General features: G+C 45.7%; 1 protein-coding gene across 1 annotated transcript in view; it reads right to left on the bottom strand.

The window, feature by feature from the left end:
• Positions 1-18,906, bottom strand: part of COL7A1 (collagen type VII alpha 1 chain) — a 291,474-nt gene that overhangs the window by 188,060 nt on the left and 84,508 nt on the right. The window contains exon 2 of the mRNA XM_085624371.1: positions 7,622-7,706. Within this exon, the coding sequence (XP_085480497.1) occupies positions 7,622-7,697 (76 nt within the window). The 5' untranslated portion in view covers positions 7,698-7,706. The remainder of the gene's footprint in view (positions 1-7,621; positions 7,707-18,906) is intronic.

Below are 18,906 nucleotides of genomic sequence, written 5' to 3'. Positions count from 1 at the left end.
CACTGTAAGCTCCCTTCTTATAAGTGACTTACTCGGTGGAACAGAATGATCGAATGGAAGTGAAATAGACACCTGTGGGAACAGAACAACCTCAATATTTGAGCTAAGCTGTAAGACCCCCTCATTTTCTCCAGGGTTTCCTGGCCCTCCTGGACCCCGTGTTTGACAGCATTTCATCCATTTGCAACAGGAGTCGGACCACTCCCACCCTCACACATGCAGACAGAGCTGCTGGCTTCACCAGTCAGTGTCTTGACTTGACAATGTCACGTGATACGGTCACTGGGCCAGACCAGATACCGATGCCCACTCCCACCCTCAAAACGCACTCACCAGGAAGGCGTTATTATTCAAGGTCACTGATGGAAAGATCAAGGGAGAACCTACTTATTAAGGAAGGGGCTCCCTGGAGTTTTCAAAATGGGGGACCCCCTGGTGAGAGATGTCTTCACCCGAACAGTGTCTGGAAAGGAGACCTCCACAGTCTAAAAATGTGGATCTGCTCCGGCTTGCTGCTCCCCCCCCCTCCTGGTTTCAACTGAGAGAGTGACCATCCAATCAGATGCATATGAGGGGACTGCAGGGCCCAGCAAGCACACAACACTAGACCGCTAACTGATGTCACTCAATGGCACACTCACACTGCTGATGCAGCATGGCACACGCTCTCTCATCAGCAGAGCTGAATTCTATGTCAGGACCGGAGGCTCCGATTATGCTTCTCATTCTTTGCTTTATTCCAACAGCAGCCAATAAAAAAACATCTTTTTTTATTCCAAACTACAAAGCCCATGAGTCCAATGCATCACGATACCATAGAGACTAACACTACATAAGGTCCCGTCGAGGCAGACACCTCCTCTTTCTTTGCTGCTCTGCAGCCAGTTAAGTGCCTCTCCCTTACTGCTTTTATTTGATTGTGGTGTATGGGTTTGACGCGCACTGGGCATGATAATTAGTTTCATTATACTATTTAATGTCTTTATGGTAGTTTACTGTTGACAAAGCGTTTATTGCTTACTTGCATGACGAGACGTTACCGCTCGTTGTCCGTTGGTTCTGTATGCTGCTCGTGTAGCGGGTCACTCGCGTGTGTGACTGATCATCGGGAGCGCTTCGGCCTCCCCGGCAGGGCGCTCTGTGCCCGTAGCCTGTATTCAAAGTGGAGCGGGAGTGAACGGGGCACTGAGGACGACGCGTCTCTGCTCGCGCGCGTCCTCTTTCCATTATTACGGGCCATCCCAAGCCAACTGGTAAGAAGGCCTCTAATCCTCACTTGGAGGACTTTGCTCGGCTATCCAAGGCCTTAGCGAATGATCACGCTTATTTGGCGCATTCTGACCAGAATGAGTCTTCTCACGAAGACAAGGGAGATTCCTCGGCGAACAGTGAGTCCGATCAGGAAGGATGCACTCACCATGCTAAAAAGACTAGGAAGGAGCATCATGTGGAGCCCACGCCACCGCCTAGACACCTGACCTTCGATCCGTCGGATATCATTCACCCCAATTCTTCGGCATGGACCCCCTTGCAGGAAGTAGCGGACTACCTCCAATCAAACCTCCGTCGCCCTTTCGAAAAGGACGTCAGGGCACCCCTTAAATCTGAGTGCCCCAGACCTGATTTGGCGGCCTGAGTGGCGGAGACCCCTGAAGTTGACCCGACCATGATAACCTACCTTCGGAAATATTCTAAGGACCCGAAAAAGGGCTTTGACCGCGCCTGGCGGTCATGCCAGGACAAGCTTTTAGATTTGTCCGGGCCGTTGGCAAAAATTCTTGAGTTGGGTCTCCAGGCAAAAGAGTCCGGGTCTCCAGTGAATCCCGATGACCTCATTGGTTGGGCGCAGCGTGGGGTGTGCTTGTTGGGCAATGCTAACTGCGCTATGTCTAGCGAACGGAGGAGATCGATCCTCCTCAAGCTAGACCCTAAACTGGCGGAATTATCTTCATCGGAGGCAGGTCCAGTAGCCCAGGGTCTCCTTTTCGGGCAACTTTTTTGAAGGAGCTCACCAAATTCGTGGGTACTTTCAGCGGCCTCGATAAGGCGCAGGAATTGCTACGGCGGGCCTTCCGACCGGTTTTCGCCAGGGCCGGAAGAAATCGAGGGCGGTCGTCCGGCCGAGGTCATCGCAAAGGCGCCCCGCGTGGTCAACACCACAACAGAGGAGGTTACCAAGACAACTATTCTGGGAACTCCAATTTCTACCCCTCCAGACGGGCGCGGAACCGTTTCCGCAGAGGCAGGTTCGGTGGCAACCAGGGAAACCACCAGGAGTCAGGATCTGCAGGTGAGACTTATCCTTTGTTCAGAGGTACAGTTGGGGGGGTCGCATTCAATATTTCCTGCATGCTTGGCAAACGCTCTCGCAGGATCCCTGGATCCTGGAAAACGGTACAGGGTTACAAATTGGAAATGTACAACACCCCCGTCCAGCATTTTCCCCCCCCTCCCATCCATTTTTCCCAACTCGATCAGAGTTTTATCACAGGTGAAATACACTCTCTCTTACAGAAGGGGGCAGTTGTCGAGTCTCGGCTCCATTCCCACGGTTTCCTCAGCAACGTGTTCCTGGTCGAGAAGAAAGGGGGCGGGTACAGGTTGGTTCTGAACCTCAAAGAATTCAATGGATGGATCGTTTACCGCCATTTCAAAATGGAGGGCATCCACCTTCTGCGCGATCTGCTGCAGGAAGGCGATTGGATGGTCCGTCTGGACCTGAAGGACGCCTACCTGGCCGTGCCCATATACGCTCCTCATCGCCGTTTTCTTCAATTTCTGTGGCGAGGCGTCTGTTACGAGTACGCAGTTCTTCCTTTCGGACTTTCGTCAGCACCATGGTGCTTCACGAAACTCCTTCGTCCAGTGATGGAGTCACTGCGCTCCCGCGGAGTGAGGCTGATCGTCTATCTGGACGACGTCATTATCATGGCGCAATGTCTGCGTTTAGTGATGACACATCTGGAGTGGTTCATTCTCCTTCTTCAAAACCTTGGCTTCATTGTGAATTCTCAGAAATCCGTTCTGGTACCCACGCAGTCCATAGAATTTCTGGGCTTTCAGGTGGATTCTCGCACCTGCCAGCTTCTCCTTCCCACACCCAAGATCAAAACGATCAAGAAAGAGTTGAGGTCGATAGTGAACAAGCGGACTGTGTCCTTACGATCCATAGCCCGGGTAGTGGGCTTGTTGGCCTCCTCGATTCAGGCCATCTTTCCGGGACCCCTTCACTACCGTGCTCTCCAACGATAAAAGATTCAACATCTCCGCAAAGGCCTCAGCTATAACGATCAGATCCCTCTTTCAGAGGAAGCGAGGTGGGAAATGTTGTGGTGGCTCGACCACATGGAATCGTGGAATGGCAGAGCCATTTTCAGGTCCAATCCAGAAGTAGTGATCGAGTCGGACGCCAGTCGTTGGGGCTGGGGAGCCCGCTGCGGTCCGATCTCGACGGGGGGGTCGTTGGTCTCCGGAAGGAACTCTCCCTTCACATCAATTGTCTGGAGTTGTTAGCGGGATCGATCGCAATTCGCAGTCTCTCCCCGCAGAAGATGAACTGCTGCATTCTTCTAAGAATGGACAACATATCAGCAGTCCGGTACGTAAATAAACTAGGGGGTACACGATCTCGCATCCTAGCGGAGATTGCCAAGGATTTTTGGCATTACTGTCTTCAGTACAATCTGTCAATAGTGGCAGAATACCTCCCGGGCCGGAAGAACGAGGTGGCTGACTGGCATCCCCGGTACCTACGGGATTACAGCGATTGGCGGTTACACCCTCGAGTCTTCCGGATGCTGAACCTCCTATGGGGTCCGTGTCAGTTGGACCTGTTCGCGTCACGGCTGAACAAGCAACTTCCGGATTTCTACAGCTGGCGCCCGGATCCGGAGGCACTAGCCTCGGATGCGTTTCTTCAAACCTGGCCATCAGTCCTTTGTTATGCCTTCCCGCCGTTTGTCATGATTTCCAGGGTCCTGGCTCAGGCCAGACGCCAGCGAATGGAGATGGTGTTGGTTACACCTTTGTGGAGAGCACAAGCTTGGTTCCCGATAGTTCTGGAAATGTCTTGTGCGACACCAATTCTCCTACCTCAGAGATGGAACCTGTTGCTGGACCCTTTCAAGGCCCCTCATCCGTTAGTGATCTCAGGTCAGCTACTTCTCGTAGCGTGGCGAGTTTCAGGGACAGATGAAAGGTCCCGGGTCTTTCGACAGACGCTTCCAACTTCGTCAAGCAGGCATGGTCAGATAATACCCATAAGCGGTATTCATCAGCATGGAACAAGTGGTGTAGCTGGTGTATTCAATGGGACGTCGATCCCACTACAGCTAATGTCTCCAAGGTCATGAATTTCCTTGCTTCTTTGGCGTCATCTGGTTTTGCTTATAGGACAGTAAACAATTTTAGATCTGCTATTTCCGCTGGACATGCTCCTTTGGAGGGCAAGCCAGTGGGAGAACACCCTCTGGTGTGTAAACTGCTTAGGGGTATCCGGATGGTCAAACCTCCGTGTCCAAAATACACTTTTTTGTGGGACGTGACAGTGGTGCTTCGCTTTTTGGAGTCTTGGCCACCTAACGGCTTTCCGCCAAGCTGGTGATGTTGTTATGTTTGGTCTCGTGCAAGAGAGTTTCTGATATTAGAGCTTTGGATCTCGCGGGGCGTCGGTTCTCCCCAGAAGGGGTGACTTTCTCTATCACCAGACGGACCAAAAGCAATTCCACTTCAGTGTCTTATTCGGCCTTTCCGGATAATCCCAATTTATGTGTGGTGCAATGTGTCAAAGCGTACGAGGTGAGTACAGCTAGTTTCCGTTCTGACATGCAGGGTCAACTGTTGATTGCATTGCAGAAGCCTTTTCGCCCAGTGTCGTCAGCTACTTTGGCGAGATGGGTGCGTTGGATCATGAATGAAGCAGGCATTGATGTTTCTCAGTTTGGTGCACATTCTGTGCGGGGCGCAATGGCGTCTAAATCTTTTTCCTTAGGCGTAACCCTATCCGACATCATGAGCACTGCGGATTGGTCAAATGAGTCTACCTTTAAATCATTTTATTACAAACCTATATTGGATATTGCATCAGTGGTGGTGGCTAGGCTTTAACCTCTTGCGTGCCCTGCCCTTTCCCCGCCCTGTGCCGGGCTTTCTATTAGCGGGTGGAGTTCATGACGAGATTGTCTCGTCATGGGCACAGCGCAACCGCGGCCCATGACGAGACCATCTCGTCATGGGCACTGAAGGGGTTAAACAATCATAATAGGAGCCTCCGGTCCTGACATAGAATTAAACATTTGCGAACATTCGTGACAAGAATTTTCAATTCTATTAAGGACAACGGAGGCGAGGATTATCCCACCCAGAGTTTACATGATTATTGAATGTATATGTAAATCAATTGATGTTGGTTTTAGGTTGCATTATATTGCCTTCATTATTCTCTCTCTTTCCCCCCCTTTTTATGTCTGAAGAGTTTATGCCATTTCAGATTGGAACATGGTTTGGGGATTACCGTTATTACGGAATTTTTATCTTTGTTTCAGATTCCAGTGGCAAGTGAAAATTGCTCTCTGTTCAGGAGTTCGTTGGGAATGGTTTTCCCTTTGCGATGTGAGGCTCGCTCACCTGTTGTGATCATCTGGGTTTCGTTCCTCGGAGCCGAAGTTCACCTATTGGTTTCCGGATGTTTGGTTCACAGAGACAATGGTTCAGGATCTCAGTTCAAAGAGGAGTAATTTGTTCAAATTATGGACTTAACAGTTAATGGTCACACAAAGAAAGAGGAGGTGTCTGCCTCGACGGGCCCTTATGTTGTGTTAGTCTCTATGGTATCGTGATGCATTGGACTCATGGGATTTGTAGTTTGGAATAAAAAAATATGTTTTTTTATTGGCTGCTGTTGGAATAAAGCAAAGAATGAGAAGCATAATCCTCGCCTCCGTTGTCCTTAATAGAATTGAAAATTCTTGTCACGAATGTTCGCAAATTTTTAATTGTGACTGAAGATAGTCAGAAAGAGATACCGTTGGCCAGTAATCTCTCGTGGAGATATGTGGGAATGTCTCTGCTGCTATGGGTGGACGAGGGTAAATATCCACCCCCGGGAGGAGACGTGGGGAAGAATGGAGAGAGAAGGGCGGAAGAGATGAAGAAAGAGAAAGAGGAGGAAACCAGAGAGGGAAGAAGTGAGAGGAAAGGAAAGGAATGAGCTGCTTATAGGAACAACTGGTCACCCTTCCAGAAAACAGAATGTTGTGCTTAGAGCAGCCATATCTCACTGGCAACCACACGTTCCCGCTCCCTGCCTGACCTCATGAAGGGTTGATGTCTGGAGAAGATTTGAAGGGTTTGTTGTACTCAAGGGGTGTGGGCACCCTTAAAATCTTCAGGGCCTAGTGCCATGTTTTCACAAAGTGCACAAACAATCCACTGGTGCATGGAGAGGCCTTCTATGCATGCCCACTTGGTCAGCAGGAACTGTACAAGTCACTCCACACTCGTTCCACTGCGCCACACCCGTATGAGCGCCGGCTTTGGCTTATACATGCATTTGCAACCTGACTTCAGTCAACGGTAGCCTGGTCTGAAATTGAGGACATTTTCAGAAGATCAATATCTGGAGATCAGTCAAATATGGATGATTGACCAAACCATAGATATTTTGAATGTTGCCTCATATAAGCATTGAATTTGTGTCCAAATCATTTTGAGGTCCAGAAGGACTCCACATTTTTTAATCTGAGTGAAGCACCATGGTTAATAGGGAATGTGGTTCATGATCTGTTGGTGAACAGGGAAACAATTGATGCCTCTGGCAGAGAGCTTCGAATCAAGAACTATATAAAGATACCTGGCTGCGCTCCATCCCTGTCAAGTTTCCCAGGTCCATGTGCTGCTCCAGTCCAGGTTTTGCCTTTGAATTCTGGGACTCGTAGTGTTGTTTATCCCATTAGAAAACAAGACTACAAGTCCCAGAATTCAAAGGAAGAAACAGAAATGGAACACCACATCACGCATGGACCTGGGAAACTTGACAGCTATTGGCTCTCATCGATGCTCTTCAGGTCGGATCCTCGTTGTAAATTTACTGCTGGATAAATCAGATCCCGTCTCCATCATTTGTCCCCGATCGCGCCTACTCTGACACTATTCCAAGAAGGGGTTCAGACTTGGACATTCAACCTCCTTCATTTTTTGAGTGGACTTTGCCTCTTTCTTCCAAACACTTGACAAAGACACTTTAGAGAAGACCTGCTTTATGAAGGGATCCGTAAGCGGGTGAATGAATATGTCTGAATAAACCTGTTGGTGGATTGTCCCTCGACCGAAGTAACGGCAAGATCAATGTCAACACTGTCCCTGCAGATACTGGGTGTCGGCTGCGCCTTCACAGACGAAATGAAGGTGTGCGGAGAAGGCCAGGTGGCTGCCCAGAAAACTTCTGTGATGGGACATTCAACCTTGTTAACGACCAACCATGGGAGAAGTTGGCCATTGAACCCCCCTTGCTCCCTCCACATCCCATTTAAAAAAGGGTGCCTTTGTGGATGTCACACATTTCCCCTTCCACTCATGCCTACCCCAAAAAAAGACCTGACTGCCAATTGTGGGTGCCACTTACGTCGCTGGCCGGCCGCCCCTTCAGGAGAGAAGACCACGCTGTACAGTACCGTCAGTAACGGGATCCACGCCTTCATCGTCGGAGCCTGGAGGAAGAAAAGCAACAGGAGGTTACAGAGCAGCTGGAAAAGAGTAAGGGACCTCACATCTAACACAGTATGGGTTTCAGGCCAATACAACACCAAGAGATAGACTTTCAACACCCTGAGAGCCCCCCTGCTCTCCACCCCATGAACACTGGTACAGTGATTGCCAGGGAAGGTCAGACTGTACTGGGTCGCCAATGTAATGTCCTCAACCCACGTGTTGTTGCTGCCCAGCCCTCTGCCTGCAGCTCGTGCTCTGATAGTACCCAGAGTACATGATTATAAAATGCAATAAATATGGTGACACACTAGTTGCTAACTGATCTTTAACCATCTTTAACCACATGAGCTTTGTCAGTGAGAAGCCCCATCTGCCACTCTGGCTGTTCCCTAAGAAGCCCTGAAACTCAGGCCATGCCTTCACACTTCAAACGTGATGCCTTGTATGTGACATCCCACGGTGGCCAATCAGAGCCCTGCACTCCTGTATCTACACCATTCAAAGGGGCTGGTGCAACCATTCAACTCTGCAAACCCCAAGAACTGCTGATTGGAGACAGCGCCTTAAGACCAACACGGGTGATTATCCGCACTCTATAAACCCTTCAGTGATTGGTTGTTTACAACCTGCAACGTTAGTGATATGAGGTCCACATAGGCACCGTGTGTTAGAAAATGAATCATCACGTGGATTACCTATGTCAAAACATTCCAAGAATTTAACATAAATGTTGGTCCATGGGGGCCGGATCCATGCCTAATTATCAGGATAACTACAGATTCCCTTCAGTATCATTTAACTGTAAATCCATGTTATGTCTCCAGCCTGATAATCTGCATGAATCTGCCCATGTGGGTGCACTTTGGACACCCCTGTGCTACAGGTACCTGGATCTTGGGAAGCGGCTCAGCTTTTCAACACACAGTACAAGTGGTGACTCGTGAAAATAACACCGATCTCAGAGTAAGTGCACTCTGAAAGTGAGATACTGGAGGTGACTGTGTAGAACCTAGAGGTGAGGCGTTACAAATTCATATCCCGAGTTATACTGTCTAAAACTATTGAAGGGGTGTCCAGCGTAGGTCTAGGAGGGCCAACCCTCCACTACAGCCACGTTGCTTTGAAACTATGAATAGTTGCCTACACCCACCTTCAACAGGAACAGAACAGAACTAATAGTGCATTTACTGTGCTAAATTTTCTGCAAAATGTTCAAAATACAAATCGATACCAATGGGAATGATGGACAGAGCGTTTGAGCAAATCAAACACTCACCCCCAGTCAACTGATCTGGGATTAATCCATCATCATCCTTTAGCTCACTCTACCACCCCAGTTCAGACATGGCCATATGCAAATCAGTCTTGACCCTGTGCCTCATGGGAACAGTCCAGCCCGAACTTCCCTGGGCCAGAGCATCCTGGGACCGGTTTCAGGTTCATAACCCTCATCAGCCTGGCTATCTTGAATCCAGTGGCAAAGTGAGCAAGGGACCCACGTCTGGGCATACCCTGCCAACTTGGGGCGAACAAAGCAAAACCAAAGGGGATGATGGACAAATCTACATCTTTTGTGGTGTTAGCTGCATTTTGCAGCTTCACTCTCTGTGGTCCACAATCGTTTCTGCCTCTAAGTCTGAACTTACAACAGTGGAAATACTACCATGTGGGTGGACTTTCCACTGTTGCAGGTGCACTGGGAAGTGGTCCTGATGAGAGATGACATGCCCAGCGTTTTGATATGATCTTAGATTCAGAGGCCGGAAATAAACCGATTATGCACATATATATGAAAAAAGTGGAGATGAGTGAAGTTGTATATTTTAAGTGCTATGGAAATCTTTGGAACTTTGCAGTCTGCAAAGCTTTCCACTTTGCTGCACCCACGTCAAACGAATGACTTTTATGAAAATGTAATTGGTGTATATATCTTTATTCCCGGACTAATAAAATGATTGTGCATGATATATTGAAAACAGCTGAGGCCGGAACACCACAAGTTTTGGCTGGCTCTATTTCATCTCCTATGTGGTACCTTAAGGCAGTGTTTTGGGGCAACACTTTTTACCAACATTATGAAAGTGGGTTTCGGAGATGGTAATGTGTGACAAGGTATCTTTCTGTGCCCTATTATTGCAATGTGGTGTTGTTTTGCAATGTCACTGCTGTATTGAGATGTCTTTTGACTAGTTTGTGCCCTGTTATGTTTTAATTGTGTTATTAGGTTGTTTTGTTTTTAATGTTGTATTATGCGCTGAGATACGTTTAAAAATGCTGCTACATGTTCCACCACAAGCATCATATGCCAGCAAAGTTCCCATGTCAGGCAGCCATTTACTCCTGACAGGTGCTGCTGGACTTCTTCAACTATTTAGGAAACCAATCTGAGTAAAACTGTGGCGGTGACATGTCTTAAATCAGCACTTTTGTGCTCGCTTTATGTGCTGCAGTCCCTGGTGTTTTCAGCACTGTGCCATTATGCACAGAAAAACTCTGCAACTGGTCAAATTGACAGAAACATTCTGAATACATTTTCCAGGTTGACTAAGTTGAATTAGTGTGAAACTTATCTTGCCATGTGGAGAAGAACTTAACATACTGAAGAGAAACCAGGAAATCTCAATTTTTAGGTCGAGCATTCAAGACCTCTTGTAATTACTTTAGTATATACTTATATACTTTAGTATTTTACCGACTGGCGGTCACCAGTAGTTAGTTATAGTTAAGACTTAGTTACCATAGGAAAATGGCAACATTCTATTCCCAATAACTTTGGCGCCGATTGACGAATCTTCCCGAAATTTTCAAAACTAATTCTTTGTTGAGATCATCTCCTATGTTGAAAGTTTTGGTGTGATTCGTCAAGGGTGGGCCAAGAAAAAAGTGGGGTCCAAAACGTGTTTTCTCCATGTTAATTTCCATAGGAAACTTTAGACAAGGCTACAGGTCGAACGGGTGAATGGAATTACAACAAATTTGGCAGGGAGAAGGGTCTTGGTCAAGAAATCACGCTTTTGTTTATTTGGTGTAAATTTGTTCAGTAGTTTTTGAGAAATATCGAAATTTACAGAAATCAATATTTGGGAATTCTGCCATCTGATTGGCTGAGGCGTTACAAGCACGAGCTTGTTGCTGATTGGCTGCGAGCGGTGTGAGCTGTTGCAACTAGGAAGTGTTGGCCACCATTTTGTGATTCCGTTGAAGTGAGTAAGGTGAAAAAAGGGGGGGGGGAAGTGGGAAATAGGAGGGTAAGAGCACTGTATCCTCTGTGGGGTGTTTAGGGTGTGCTATAGAGGGGGTGCGAAGCGAAGTATTTACCCCTACCGCTGTGTAAGTGGTGGGCTATGGAAATTAAGTGAGGTATTGGGTAGAGTCTGATGCAGGTACGGTGAGCTGGTGCGGGACTCTGGGTTTAAAACATGAGCCCAAATTGTGTGTTTTATGCTGTGAAGTCATGTGCCGTGGCCGCTGCACTACAGTTGTGGAAGTAGCATCCGGATGTGTTTATAACTACTAGGACGAACTACTGACCCGTACTGGTATGAAAGTCCTGGGGTACGGAATATATGTGAGGTATTGTCTAGAGTCTCATGTTGCTAAGCTGAGCTGCTGCCGGAGTCGGGGATTAAAGCGTAAGCCCAAACTGTGTGTCATATGCTGTTAAGTCATGTGCTCTGGCCGCTGTGCCACATCTGTGCAAGTAGTGTCAGCTGATAGAAGCAGACACTTATTTATACACCCACTCTTGAAATAACTTAGTCTCACGTATACTCATTTATATACTCCAACACTCACATATAGTGGCTTAAAACATATGTAGTTAGTCACAGATATACCACTGAGATATTTATTCACTCACCAACACACCCATAGACACTCTAACTCACCCATACAGCCCTTTCCAGATGCACTTTTTAATCCGTACAACCACTGAATCACCCACTCAGACATCTATGCACAGACTCATACACCCACCCACCCACACAGACACTCAGGGACCCATACAGATACTCAGACAACAAATCAACAACCTATATAGACACTCATGTAGGTATTCAGCAACCCAAGCAGTTGCTTACACACCAATGGAGAGACTAATACAGACTTTTACACAGTTTAGTCACTAATCCATGCATTCAGTAAGACACGTTCAATCACTCACTTATACAGTCAGTCACACACATACAAAATAATTCCTTTAGGCACTTGTAAATGCATTCATTCTTCAATATACCTTGGCATATATATATAAAACATATTTACATTTTATAGAAACGCACATTCACTGGATGATGTCATGAGTGATGTCATGAGTGATGTCATTTGAGATGTCATCAGTGATGTCATCAGTGATGTCACTGACCATGTCATGAGTGATGTAATATGTGACATCATCAGCAGTGCATTGCGGGCGCGCGAGTTATAGTTAGCTCAACTAACTATAACAGGCGAATTTCTCTGGTTTTATATGAGTCAAATGTTCAACTAACTATAACGTCCCTGAAACCTATGGTTTTTTTAGTGAATACTTATATGTGTATGTACTTTGTGGGCTCTGGAGATCAGCCCTAGGACTTGTCTCCTTCCGCTTAGGGACTTATTTTTCTGTTCAACTGCCTCTATTTAACTGTCTTGATGGAAAACTACCAGCTAAGGTCAGTAAAATACCAGAATTGCTTTCTGCTGAGAGACTTTCCTTTTTTTACATTTCTGGGAACTGCCTCTATTTAACTTTCTTGATAGAAAACGACCAGCAGAGGTCAGTGAAATACCAGAATCACTTTAGCATTCTCTAGATTCCAGTCCATAGAATTTGTCTTCCAGAAGCACCCGTAGACAATATTTTTTTCAAATCTTGTAGTTTCAGTGAAATGACCACTGAAGGCCCTGATTTTATATTAAAAACAGAGCTTTGGACTATGCCATTTCCCGCTGAAAGGCAATATTTCTCTTCATGTGTTCCCATACCTGGCGTGTCACGCAGTTTAATGCTTACATTTCATCCATGTTAAAGAACAGTCGATATTTCAGCACCTAGGCTAATGTGCTGCATAGATAAATACATATAAGGTCCCAATGGCGAGACTGATTGCATTGCAAATGCTTGTTTAGGTGGGCCAGCACTGTAAATTTCACAATATTTTAAAAGCAGAAAACAATGAACACCAGCAGATGGAAGGTGTGCGAAGAAAGTGTACTCTGACCTCAGAGCAATAGCTGAGAAAGTTTGTGGGCTTACCACTAAGGGCCACGTGACTACGACACTGAGGTCGCGAATTGGCAGTAGTAACACAAACTATACAGAAACACAAGAAGCTTTACAATGTGACTGCTGCAGAGCGCAACGTGAGCCATTTTATTGTAGCGTTACATCAGAATTTGATTACACTAAAGCTGGTAGACTTGAGAGAGACTTATCTAAAGATGGGGTTATGCAGGGCAGGACTGGGGTGCAGAACCATGTCCAAGGGGTGGAGGGAAGAGGTCACTTCCTACCCAGACAGAAAACAAACTGAAGGCCACATCCAAGTGTGCTTGCAGCAGAACATGGTTGCATTTCTGCCTGTTAGATATCCCCAAATGGATTCACAGCAGACGTACAGGCATGTCTATGCTACAACGGCATACATGTTCACAGTAGTAAAGCCCTGCAAGGGATCGGGAGTGGGTAGAGCCAGGAAGGGTTTCCTTTAGAGGTGGGCGGAATTTGCGGAATTAACCTTCGCAAATTATCGCGAGAATGTTTAAAATTATCGCAAACAAGCAGAAATATCGCGAAGATGCGGAAGTTTTTTTCCGGCATGTTCGCGAGATTTTCTGCATGGTTGCGGGTCGCCAACTTACCCATGTGGTTGCTTGCGGGCGCGGCCATCTTGTTTTGAGTTGTTCTCGCGGTGCATGATCGCGAGAAGAAAGACGTGATCGCGCGACGCATGACGTCACTGCGGGCGCGAACTGTCGCGAGACAGCGCAAATGGCTAAAAACAATACAACATCTCATGGAGAACGCGACCGGATCAAGAAAACTTGTCGGCGAACGCAGGGATTCAGGTAAGGCGATCGCGCGCGCGCGAGAATGTATCATTTTACAGCGCGAGCAAGAAACAAATTATCGCCAAGCTGCGGAAACCGGAATTTTTGACATTTTCGCGCTCTCCGCGGAACGCAAAAATGTCAAATTATCGCAATTTCCGCGAACGGAACGAAATTTTTGCCCAGGCCTAGTTTCCTTGAGAACGTGTGAGCGCCCACAAACTCAGCTCAGACCCCTTTCCACCCTGGAAATGCTCGCAGTTTTGCTCCAGCAAAGAGCTGTATTAAACCCTCTTCCAGGGTGGTGGAGGAATAGAACACCCCCAAATGTTCTATAAGGAAAGGGGTTGTTCAACCGGAAATGTTTGCCCGAGGAGACAAAAGGACTTCCCCATGCAGAGCTGTACCCCTGGTACAGCTCCACGACGGGCAGATAACTATGTGCAGAATGGTTGCCTGGCGCTACCCATAGTCCAGTAGGACATCTGACCTACAACTGTGCATCTTTCCCGGCGTAGTAAAGAAAATGTTTGCGAATCCCAACACTGGCCACCCGCACTTATTGCTACATGCACAGGTGTAAATGTTCACCGTTTTTGTAGGTTGGGTCCAAATAGTTTCCCTCACAGGTTGTTGAGGTAACGGGGGCTTTTGTCGCCAGCTCACCAATGATGAGGAGCGCCAGGGCTCTCAAAGACCCCGGAGTGGGCTCTAAGATTGCTGGTTACCCAGGGGAGAGGATTAGTTAACCCTGGTTTTCATGTACTTAGTGACTCCTGGGGAGAGAGGAGGGACTGGGGTTCTCAGTAGATTTCCCAGACTGAGGTTATGGTAAAGAGAGACACAGAAGTTCTAACCAGGACCCCTTTCACAACCAGAAACCTAGGAGTACAGAGATGTTGGCCAACGTTGGTGGGGGGGGGCAGATATCAAGGCCTAGGAAGTAGCTTAAATGGCTTTATTCCAGTCTGATTGACATCCACAACGTGGAATGAGATTTCACCTGGACAGGAATCAAAATAGAGTCGAGACAATCATTGCCCAAGGATGTCAATCTTCCTGTGAAATGTAGCGCCTACAGACTAGACAAATGGTAAAAGCACTATATAAATGTACTAATTGTTTTTTTCATAGGAAATGAGTTGTCTGTCCAGGAGGGTCTGTCAGGGGTGAAGCTGTGCTCAGTCATTTAGAGCTAAGAGTCCAGAGCTGAGGTTGGGAGCCCGGAGCTGCACAATGTGAAGAGGGTAAAGGTAGGCTCTTTCTAGAGCTATGTGCCTTCCTCCAGGACCTATAGGACTTTGCTGATTCCAATGGAAAGAGCTTTGCACTGTGGGTAAAGACCCTGGGGTCTACCTTTGAAAGCTGGCCTCTTCTGCCTCATTTGTGAGCCACGTTGACTTTTATCAAGGCCGCGCTGAAAATCCCATTCCAGTTCATGGTGACGTTTTAACTGACATTTTATGACCTTTGAATAAAATTAAGATTTAGATCAATGTCTTGTCCACTAAATTTCACATTTGTGAGTTTCATCATGTGTCTCAAATTGTTTGCAACCAACAGGAAGATGTGAGTTTATGTTTAAATTAAGAAGAGAGGTTAGATTCCTAAACTGGCCTGAAGGCTCCCTGTGGTTTAATGCGCTTCACAAGTTGCAACAGGCTTGAGGTACATAAAATAGTTTTATTTTTAATGAAAACGAATGTGATGTGCATAGGAGGGAAGGACTAGCCACTTAGGAGAATCAGGCAAGTGCTGAGGCATGTACAGCCTCCAGGCCTCAGTGAAGCTCAAGGAAAGTAGGACAAAGGAAATACAGAGGAGACGATTTACAACTGCACTTTGTAGTGTTTTTAGTGGAGCTAGAATAGTCCTGTCAAACACAACACACTGCTGCTCACGAACCTACGTGCGGGGGTCTCCGCTTCCACACAGATAGGTATACGCTTTAGCAGTAAGTGTGGGTGGTACAAGGGGGAGCGTTCACAAAAGTGGGAATACTTACGTCTAAAAGGGAAGGGTTAAGGCAGGGGTTTAGGGAGGGACATGTGCTCATCCACTAAAGAGTAAAACCATTGCTATTCACAAAGTCAACTTCTAAAATGAAAGTTCCCAAAGCAGTTGTAAATGTACTCCAGCTCAGATATAAAGTACGTCCAGCACCACCCATGGCCAACCACTGCTACTGCAACAGCGTCCCATAAAGAGTAATGGCGGTAAGGACTTAAAACAGAACCACATAGGAAATAATATTAAAATGACTTAACTAACTTAACATTGTTCAAAATATATATAGATTTAGTTTAATGTTAAAAATAAATATAAACTATAAATAAATATTAATGTACCTTTATATTGAAGTACTTTTTTACATTTAAAAATAAATGTAATATTATATTGTTTAAAAATGAAATAGACTAATTAAATGCATTTCTAAATATAACTTTACGTAAGTTTTAATACATAATAAATAGATATGACATTTTAATTTAGGCTGATTTTATTTTTAAATAAATCTTTTAAAACATAATTTGTATTTAATGTAATATACTTACATTAATTAAATATTTAATTCAAAATTAAGTTCATCATTCGCTGGCATTTAATTTGTACTACTTTTAAAATAAATATATGAAGTTAATTTATGTTAACATTTAACATGTATATATTTTAATTATTATTTGAATTTAATAAACTTTTCCCTATCCTTTAGCATAGAGCGAGCTCCGCCTCATTACAGAGGTCTCTGCCAGGTGTATGGAATGTCCAATAAGGTCACAAAGTCACTAACTGTAGTAACTTTACGTTCGCATATGAAGTTTTTACTGACTCCCCAACCCCCTATTTCGGGGGTGGGGGGTATGTAAGTCTAAACTTTCGAGTAACTTTAATCTTGTAAATGGTGGATAGCCAAAAGTAGTAAAGTAACTCAAACAAAAGAGTAAACTCGCATGTGCAGAGTTACGCATGTGAAAGTTTACCTTTGGGCACAGCGCCCAGAATGTTCAAGGACTTGCAGTGGGATATGGAATCCCTTATAGTATGGAATCCCTTATAGTATGGAATCCCTTATAATATGGACCAGTGCAGCGCCCGCAGATTATTGACCAGGTCTAGATCTCTGAAGCATTTGGAATATTGTTTTATTTTCATCCTCTTACAGAAGGACATAAGAGATATAATGTGAGTGGGGAAATTCAGCCCTTGGTTTCTGCCCTGGATTTAGCACTTTCTCCAGAAACTGAAGCGTGTTCCATTATCTCCTCACTTTATATCAGGCCTCAGAAACGAAATACACATCGCTCTGCTAAGCTACAGGCACTCTCCTGGCCCCCCCTTTGTGCACAAGGTGTGGTCTGTTACCTGAATTACCAAGTACTAAGCCAAAAGCACTGCATTCTAATCTCAGCTCTCTCACTTGACAGCTTGTGTGATTCAGTATAAGCTACTTCCTCCTGTGTGTAAAACTGCACTCAGGCGTTAAGTCCATCAAATGGTGGCAAATGTACAAATATAAGAATTCACAATAGTACCAAGGTGGTATGTTGCACTAAATTAAGAAAAATTACTTTTCCAGATGTAAAAAGTCTTATTTGCAGAATACATTTTAAAAAAAATATCCAGGAAAAGTTTGAGAGGCCTGAGCAGTGCCTGCATGTTGTTTAAAACACATTACAATCGAGCCTTAAAAATCTATCTGCTTTGATGGTCTTTGTCCCAAGGGGCACTGAAATGATCAAATAGTAAGTATGTTATTTCGTTTACCAGTCGTTTTATGACAAGTTTAATTTACAGCTGCTGCAGGCACTGGAGCGCCTTCGAAGATGCAACCCAGAACAAGGAGGAAACAAATAAAACAGAATAAATCATAGAAAACACATAAAGGGTAAAAAAGAATTTATTTTCAGACATCGTGTAAAAACTGTGAAGATGGATTGAAGGACGGACTGAGTCCAGGGACTGGGTTTGGAACATGAAAATATGCTTTTTTTTAGTATGTATTGCCACTTTATGGCAACAAGGGATGTAAGGAAGTCAGTGGGGTCAGGGACAGCATTTAGGGGTCACCAGAGGTCGAACTTGGGGTCCTTTGATCTCCAATGATGATTCCTGTCTTCTCATACAGTGATGGTCTAACCTTTCACGTACATCTCGAGTCCCAAGGCGCTTTAGTTCATCAAACCACCAACCTGCTCTCCCCAGCTTGATGGGCTCGCGCCCCCAAAAGGCAGACTAGTGGGGGCAGAGTTCATAACATGTAACTTGTGCTGTCCCTTCTCTGTGGCTCTTTGGAGGGCGCCAGGGTGTCAGCAAATCTCCATTTCCTTCCTACACAGACCCAGGGATTTAAGTGGGCCGGGTCCCTTCGGGTCTCAGACCCAGCAGTGGTTAAAACCTAACCTTGAAATGGACCCTATCTGACCATATAGTCAAGCTTCTAGCTTTGCAAGGAAAACAGTAGTTGATTTGTAAACGACGACTGTAAAAACGGTTAAGGTGATTGGTGTCAGCTTGGTTTGTGGGTGCCCAGTTTGTTGGGGGGGGGCGGTTATAACGAGGATTAAGACCTCTAGAGTTGAGGCTGAAGGCAGTGCACGTTTCTCACCGTGCTTGTCAGTGGATCAAGGAGTCATAACTCATGCACATCCACACCTTGGCCTCTTTGCAGAGCGCACAGAGCAATAGTCACTAGTGGCAATTCTCATTGTGATTCTATGGAAGAGTGTGTGAGGGACGTGCACAGCTGTTGAAATATTGGTAGAGCTAAAGTAAAAGGACAAACCGTGCTTACAGGGGAGTGCTTGTGTTTTGTTTTGTGTGGGGGGTGGTAAGTGAAGCAGAAGCAAGGAAGTGCATGCAGGAGAGAGTGAAAAGAGGGTGAAGGAAAGGAAGGCGATGAGATGTGACGTGCACAATTAGAGCAATTCAGAAAGATGGAGAGAAAAAGGATGCAAGTGTCTAACAGAGCGAGAAACTGCAAAAAAATGGTGCAAAGGGACAAATGGGAAATATTAAGACACTCTGAAGCCCAGAGAACCTAGCAATGTTTAATTCATAGTCTCATATTTTCATCATATAAAGATTTTCAATTCTAATTTGTCACAACCAAATCATTGTCACTCATGTATCTGATACAGATAAGATTGCCAATGTCAATAGGTCTTT

Source organism: Triturus cristatus, chromosome 9, assembly GCF_964204655.1.
Source record: "Triturus cristatus chromosome 9, aTriCri1.1, whole genome shotgun sequence".
Lineage (NCBI taxonomy): Eukaryota > Metazoa > Chordata > Amphibia > Caudata > Salamandridae > Triturus > Triturus cristatus.
The sequence above is the reverse complement of the archived record's forward strand: the minus strand, read 5'-3'. Positions and strand labels throughout refer to the sequence as shown.